Below are 8,020 nucleotides of genomic sequence, written 5' to 3'. Positions count from 1 at the left end.
AAAAAAAAAACAGTAAAACGTATGGAACGTATGGAACGCATGAAACGCATGCAACGTATGAAACGCATGCAACGTATGAAACGCATGCAACGTATGGAACGCATGGACGGCGTAATCGGGGAGCACTTACGAAACCGTCGGGGTTGTGCACGTCCACGTGGAGAATGGAGGCAGCGCGGTGAGGCGAAACGAAGAGGAAGCGACGTGAAGTGGAGCGTCCTCCTCCCCGTGCGCACTGCCCCCTTTGGAAGGGGAAAACCCGAAAGGAATTCACCCCACCGGTCAGTCCATCACTCCTTTCTCATGGGTCAGCTGGTCACTCCTTTCCCATCTTCCAGCTGGTCACTCCTTCCCATAGGTCAGTCCATCACTCCTTTCCCATCTGCCAGCTGATCAGTCCACCTTTATCGAGGAGTAGATTTTCCTCAGGAAGACGAAGGAGGCCAGGAAGCCCGCCGTGCCCGTGTAGATGAAGCACGTGTAGGACATGATAAACGAGTAGGCGAAGTAAATAAAAGTTTCAGCAAAGCTGGAGATGCTTAGCTTGACAAAGAAGTAATAGATCGAGTAGAGGAAGAAGAACAGTCCTGATGACCCGGGCGCCACAAAGGATTTCCACCACCAGTTGTAGTCCTCGCTGCGGGGGGGTGAGGCGGCATGCAAGTGTGGTGAGTGAAGAGGCATGCTGGTGTGGTGAGTGAAGAGGCACGCTAGTGTGGTGCTAGGTGACACGACCCGGCCGCGTGATCCGGGGGGTTACGATGCGGGATTGAGCGGCTTCACGCCGGATGGCTCGCCTACCAGGAGAGGGAATAGTATGTCAGGGCGATGGAGAGCTGGGCGCTCAGCAATCCGAGCAGGAAAATCACCAAAAAGAGGAACCCTGCGGGGGGGGAAAAAAAAAGAAGAAAAAATGGAAGAAAAAATGGAAGAAAAAGAAGAAGAAAAAAAGAAGAAAAAGAAGAAGAAAAAGAAAAAAGGGGTGAGGAGGGGCATAATCGTGGAGGAGCAGCTCTGCACGTGCAGGCTCAGGGTTCAGGTCTACTCTCCGCTGGCTCGCTTACCAAAGAGGTAGTACATGTTGCTTTTCCAAAGGGACGTGAACAGGAAGAACAGCTCCGTGTACATGGTCCTGCGGCAGAGCGGCGGTGTGGTAGAGCGGCGGTGTGGCGGTGCGGCAGAGCAGCGGTGTAACAGCACATCGACGTAGCGATGCAGTGAAGCAGCGGTATATCGCTTCTTCGCGTGTGTGTGGGCGTACGCGAAGAGGATGAGGCCAACGAGGAAGGAGGAGACGAAGAAGGAGTTGAGGAGGGGCTGCTTCGGAATATGTCTTGGGATGTTATTCACTCGCACAGGGAGCTCTATCGGGTTCTTCTTATTCCCAATGTAAGAACCCAAACAAATGAGCGGTACAGATATCCCGAACCAGAGGAAGCAAACGAACGTTAAGGAGGTGAAGGAGATAGCCGTGTTGGAGTGCTCATAATGAAGAACAAGGTTGATTAGGAAAAAAAGGATGAATAAAATAACAGGGTAAATTAGAGAGGTCCTAAAGAGGGTTAACTTCACATGCTTACTCTTGAATAGCTTATATAAACGAGAGGATGAGTAACCAGAAATGCTACTAATGAAGGTCCAAATAAAAAACATCACTTGGATATATCGATACCTGTGCTTGTATTTATACACCCCGATGAGTAGAATCAAAGCACAGACCAACATCATACAGATAATTTGTATCCCCACCCCGACAAATGCAGAAAAGAAGGTAGAGTTAATAGGCTTCCTAAAAACATCTCCGTGAACTAATTTCCATCCTCGGTCATCAATGTCATCAGTCTCAAATATGTTTGCATTCAAACGGTTATATTTGTTTATGTCCTTATGTAAAGCCTTGATGAGAATGGAGCTTATGAAGAAGCATAGGAGGATAAAGAGGATGATGCTATTCACTATGGAGAACCAATGGATCATACTTTGGTCGTTCAGGTTTCTGTAGTAGTGTTCTGATCTGTGTTGAAACGAGTTTTCACTTTGCACATACTTTATGTCATATTTAAATGTCACGTATGTATTTTTCTTCATCGTCATGGTGGCTTCGTTCTGCTCGCACCGCTCGTCCTGCTCGAAGTCGACGCTGCAGCGGGGTGATGCGATACGGGGTGATACGATGCGCGGTGATGAGATACGGGGTGATGCGCGGTAATGAGTGGTGATACGCGGTGAAGAAGCACAGCGGCGTGCTCGCGCAATCGAATCGCTTCACCTCGTCGCTGCTGCGCCGCTCTCCCTTGCCTACCTCTTGGGCTCCACCTCGAACCCCACGATGTAGTTCTTGTCCGACTGACCCCCGTTGTTGTTGTACAGGATGGTAATTTGGAAGTAAGTATACAGCAGGTAGTTCTTCTGCGAGGGGGGTAAAGAAGCGAAGAAGTAAGGACGCGAAGAAGCGAAGAAGTAATGAAGGGACGACGCGACGGAGTAACGAAGCGAAGAAGTAACGGGGGGATGCACCCCATGGCCAATGCAGCGCAACGCAGCGCAACACAGCACAGCGCAACGCAACACGCCTTCACTCAACTGAGCCAATCATGCCGCTTCACAGCGCGCCCCACTCGATACGCACATCCTGGATGTAGCCGACGGGGATGCCCGTGTAGTAAAAGCCCTTCCGTCGAGGGTCCTGGCGAAAGATATCCAAGTTATCCACAGAATAAATCATGTTGTAATTGTACAGAATGAGATGCTTATACTTATCATACGCGTTGTCATCGATGTAGATTCTACAGTAGAAGGCACACTTGGTGTCGTTCAGGAAGGTAGTCTGTATGGAAGTAGTGTGCAGGCTGTCCCCGGAAAGGATTTTGAAGATATTTGGTGCCTCCTCTCCAGCGATGCCTGCGTTGTCCGCGGAACACAGTGGGAAGGTGAAGTAGTCCAGGCTTGTCACTGCTCGCCGGCTGGAGAGGTTCTTCACGCTGATGGTGACTTTATCGCCCCTTTTGTAGATCTGCCGGGGGGGAGGGGTGGAATTGAGAAGTACGCAGGATGGTTAGGCGGGGCGGAATAGTGGACGGGGGAGAGCAATGGTGGTGCGTCAGGGTTTGGGTTTAGGGTTTAGGTTTAGGGTTCAGGGTTTAGGGTTTAGGTTTAGGTTTAGGTTTAGGTTTAGGGTTTAGGTTTTGCGTTTAGGTTTAGGGTTTAGGTTAGGTTTAGGTTTAGCGTTTAGGGTTCAACGCTGGTTTAGCGGTACACCTATGATTTTCTCCGCTTCTTCTCCCCGCGCCTCTCCCCTGCTGTGCTTGCCCACCGTTGGGTTCATCCCGGGTAGGTAGGACGCCACATCTTGGACGCAGTGGAGGAAGACCACCGCGAGGGCGAGGAAAAAAACCTTGTGAATCATTTTGTCCGTTTGGCGTTATGTGCATGTTATTCGTGCTGCCCGGCCATGCCACACCCGCGTCGCGCGGCTAATGGTGGAGGAAGAGAAAGGCGCTTTTTCTGAGCGGTTCTTCTGGCGGTTCTTCTGCGAGTCACTCCCGCGTAGTTCTCACGTAGTCCCCACGTGGCTCTCTTTAGTGGCCCTCTTCAGTGGCCCTCTCCGGTGGGGGGTAGGGCACGAGGTAAAGAGAACGAGCACATAGCGCGATGCACAAGCCGACCGTTGGCATAAAAAAGGGGAAGGATGAACTAAGTGGGGGTGAAAAAAAAGAAGATGCTTCAAAGCGGGCATTCCAAGGGGACGTTCCAAGGGGACGTTCCAAGCGAGCTTTTCGAACTTCGAAGAATCAAAAGAATTTTAGGGCAACAGGGCCTCATACTATGCAAGCCATCTGTGGAATTGCGACTAGGGGGGGCAGAGAGAACAAGAAGGAAAAAAAAAGAAAAAAAAAGAAAAAAAAAAGAAACAAAGAAGAAAGAAAAAAAAATATTATATATATGCATATGACACGCTGTGCAGTGGAGCACCTGGGGTGTTCTCACCTAACACGTTGCGAAGGACCGCTTAACCGGTGCTCTCTAAGCTGGGCGCATCATCTCTCGTTGGAGTTAAAAAACTGGTTGGCGTGAACAGAAGGACGCTTCGCATGTGTACATATGAAAGTGGCACATGTGAGCACTAACCTTAGTGTATGCATTATGAACGTTTCTGTAGGCCCTGCGAGCGGAGGGAGGACGCAGGACGAACGCAGGACGAACGGACCAACAGAGGACGAACCCGGGCCGTACCCATTCGGCGCTGTACTTGCGTGCGCATCAGGGGGGGAACGTGCCCTTCGCCAAGCACCTCCCCAGGGAGCGCGTGCAGGTGACGACTCGCTCTCCTGTTAGAAGTTGTGCGTCATTGTCGCAACTACACTACTTTGAGTCGGCACCCCCTTGTTCAGATTAAAAAAAAAAAAAAAAAAGAAAAAAGAAAAAAAAAAAGAAAGGAGAAAAGAAATGCCACTTTCTGCGCCTCCCCCAATAGGTACTCACTCAATAGGAAGCTACAGGTCCTCATACACAGCAGCCATACAAATGCGGGTGACTCTCTCCTGATTGTTTCGCCACCTGTGCGGTCATTGCTTTGCTTCCTCACAGCTTCGTCCTGCGTCACTACGATTGGCGCGGCTACTCGTAGTTTCTCGCAACTTAAGTAACTGCTCATCACCTATCGTCACTTCTTCTTTTTTTTCTTCGCTTTTCCCTTTTTCTTTTCTCTCTTTCTCGCCCGCTCCGTGCATACACAGTAAAATGGTATGACCCATTCTGTGCATACCTCTGTGCATGCAGCTGCGTTGTCAGAGTAGCGACTTTGCGTTGGGGTTATAAACGGGAGCATCGGGAGGGAGAGTAAGATTGAGAGAAAGGGTTAGAGAAAGGGTTAGAGAAAGGGTTAGAGATAGAGTTAGAGAAAGGGTTAGAGAAAGAGTGAGGGTGAGCGACCGGGCAACCGGGTGGCAGGGAAAAGACCGACTGGGCCACTACACACACCGGTGGAGCGACGCTGATAGGCGTGCCTCGCCACACCGCACAGCGAAGAGGAAGGAAAGGAAACGAAGAAGGAAACGAAGAAGGAAACAAAAGCCCATGCGTACACACACTGTGACGTACGTATGCTTTGCTTGCCGAGGGTCCTCTCCTATTTAGTGTTTTTTTTTTGTGGGGGGAGGCGCTGTGCTAGAACGGCTAAACATGAAATAGGTGCAAAGTCAGAAGTGTGTGGCTTCCCGAAAGCGGTTTAAATTTTTTTCCCATTACTGTCGCCTTCTCAGCGACTGGAGCCTCGACCACAGGTCAGCAGGGGTTCCCTCCCTTCTACTCTCTACCATCTCGCAGGTTTGTGCGTCTCAGCCTTCGTGTCCTTGTTATGATGAGAAGTGCCGGTAGGAGAGGTAGGTCGAAGGGGGCAGTAACCGCTCCGTGCGTAGACTACGTCGTCGACTAAGTGCTTCGCCAGCTGACCACTCGGTCAGCAAAGTCCCCCAGCAGTAACTGCAACTGCCCCAGCAGTAACTGCAACTGTCCCAGCGCTATCTCCAACTGCCCCTGCGCTATCTCCAACTGCCCCTGCGCTATCTCCAACTGCCCCTGCACCAACTACCCCTGCACCAACTACCCCTGCACCAACTACCCCTGCACCAACTACCCCCCCACCCCAGGAAACGATGAAAGCAGTCACGTTGCTCCTGAAGGCCGCCCTACTCGCAGTGGCCAGCAGCCTGAGGACGCCCGACGTGAGGAGCAGGAGCCAAGAAATGATCCCAAAGGTAAATCAAAAGTATTACCTCCTCACTGAAGGAAAAAGAAAAGGAAGAAGAATCTACACAAACATAAATTTCTATAATATTGATAAAAATGTAAAAAATGAGATCATAAAAAAAAAAAATTTTAATTATAATGAGACTATAGCAGATAAACTGAGGAAGTTGAAAAAATTGAAAAGTGTTTTGAATCAGTACTCCTTGAGGATTGACAAAGAGGAATTAGAAAAACTGAAGGAGAGGACAAAGGAGTTGGTGAGGACCAAATTTGATTTCGCGAAAAATTACTATGTACATGTGTATAGTAAGTTGAAGGAGGACTCTGGATTCGTTTTTGATAAATTAAAATATGGCTATAACGTGTGTTATGATTATCTTGGGAGTAGCTCCTTGATGAGTGCTGTTTTGCATTACTGTCCTTACGTACCTTTTTTGAGCAAGTCCAGTTACCTTCCCAAAATGGTTAATTACAATTCGGTTAATTTTTTGTTCATACTGTTTACGTTCATATATTTCAAGAGTGACTTAATTTATAGTCTTTTTAAAAAAAAGTATGCTTTTATTGGAGAGTTCAGAAATGTGAAGACGGATCGCCTTGTGAAGATGCACACGTTATCCACTTTGGTTTTTTTTTTATAAGTTTTTTGTGTTGCGGTTGTTCTTTGTTTTGAATTCGTATAGCTTTTTTTCTCGGAAGTTGGCCATGCTGAACAATATGGTGCACGTGCTTTTTTTTTCCTTTTTGTCTGTCTACCCCTACTTCCTCGTGCAGGCCAACTGGGGCAGCTTCCACTTGCTCGGCTCGCGCAGAAGTAGGGCCCCCGCCGTTACCGCGGTGTTGGCGGTGTTAGCGGTGTTAGCGGCGTTTTTAGTGCCCCTCTTAGCGGCGGTGTCCGGTGCGTCCGTACCGCCTTCGCCCCAGCCGCCGCATCACCGCCACGTACTGCACCGCTGCTTACCGCACCGCTACGTACCGCACCGCCACGTACCGCACCGCCACTTACTGCACCGCTACTTACTGCACCGCTACTTACTGCCCCCCCTCCGCGCAGGCAAAATCCTCGGAGGCGTTGTGCTCGCGCAGCTGCTCCTCATCTACACGCGACTCATGTGCCAGAACAACTGGACCTTCCTCAAGAAGTGGACGGACGAGCAGTTTTTTAACCGAGACGAAGTCATGAGGGCGCTCAAGGAGGACCAGAAGACCGACTTCTACGTCAACCTACTCAACCAGTACAGCTTTCTCAAGAGGCTCTACCTGGGCAACAACAAGTTCTACGAGCTCCTGCTCCACCTACATAAATACAAGTACCTCCTCGATGTCATTTCTCCCATCAATTCGTTGTTCTACATATACATCGCGCACTCGGCCTACTACTACCTGAATAATTTGTCCTTCGCCGGCATTTACATTTCTTCCTTTTCGCTGGCGCTCTTCCTGCTGAACGTTTTATCGAACAAAATCGATATGTACTTCTTGACCCGCGCCTAGGCTGCTCCCCCAACACACGGAGAAGTGCTTTTACACAAGGGGAAGTACTTTTACATACGGAGAAGTACTTTTACACACACAGAAGCACTTTTACACACGCAGAAGCACACACTTTTACACATTCCCCCACTCACCCACGTGCGCGTTTGTGGGGAGAGACCCTTTTTACTAATTCGCGGAACCCCTGGGAGGTGCGAACGGGGACCAGCATCTGCGTGTTCTCCCTTTTTTTTTTTTTCCTTCACCCCTGTGGGCATGCCCCGTTTGTTGAACCTTTGGCAAGTTCATTTTCCCGCCCCCTCCTTTTTTTTTTTTGTTCTCCGCCCAAACGTTTTTTTTTTTTTTTATCAATACTGGCGAAGAAGGTGGCGAAAAAAAATAAAAGAAGTAAGCTTCCAATTTGCGATTACAAACCCGCGTTGGTCGTTCTCCCCAGCTGCCGTAAGGAACGCCATGTATGATGTATGTGTATATCATGCACACATGCGTATATACGTATCCCCTTTTTTGCAAAACTGCGAAGCGGCGTCATGCTAGCTAGCTGTGGAACATTCAAGGCGACGTTCACTCAGCGATTGATTGTGCAGTGGGTATCCCTTTTTGGAGAAAAAAAAGGACAATCGGTGGTATCTCCCATTTGATGCTTAACTTGACTTGCCTTGGCCGGTTATTACCTCTCTGTGAGTGCCAAGTAGCGAGGTGTATGCATCTGCGGATGTCTTGTTCGTTTTTTTTTTTTTCACATTATTTGGCACTGAATTTACCTTGCCTGTGTATA

At 49.2% G+C, this 8,020-nt stretch overlaps 2 protein-coding genes across 2 annotated transcripts; one reads left to right on the top strand and one right to left on the bottom strand.

Annotated features, from left to right (window-relative positions):
- Positions 1 to 393: 393 nt before the first annotated feature.
- Positions 394 to 3,406, bottom strand: PCYB_061570 (endomembrane protein; the record flags this gene model as incomplete). Its single annotated transcript, XM_004221324.1, has 7 exons — positions 394 to 637; positions 802 to 883; positions 1,065 to 1,132; positions 1,262 to 2,140; positions 2,303 to 2,409; positions 2,630 to 3,013; positions 3,314 to 3,406. 7 exons carry the CDS (start codon positions 3,404 to 3,406, stop codon positions 394 to 396), a joined length of 1,857 nt encoding a protein of 618 aa, XP_004221372.1.
- A 2,984-nt stretch (positions 3,407 to 6,390) lies between these two features.
- Positions 6,391 to 7,287, top strand: PCYB_061560 (hypothetical protein; the record flags this gene model as incomplete). The annotated part of the gene is made up of 2 exons (XM_004221323.1): positions 6,391 to 6,562; positions 6,803 to 7,287. Coding segments are annotated over 2 exons (612 nt in total), but the record flags the coding sequence as incomplete, so codon positions are not given.
- Positions 7,288 to 8,020: the final 733 nt, after the last annotated feature.

Source organism: Plasmodium cynomolgi, chromosome 6 (assembly GCF_000321355.1).
Source record: "Plasmodium cynomolgi strain B DNA, chromosome 6, whole genome shotgun sequence".
NCBI lineage: Eukaryota > Apicomplexa > Aconoidasida > Haemosporida > Plasmodiidae > Plasmodium > Plasmodium cynomolgi.
The sequence above is the reverse complement of the archived record's forward strand: the minus strand, read 5'-3'. Positions and strand labels throughout refer to the sequence as shown.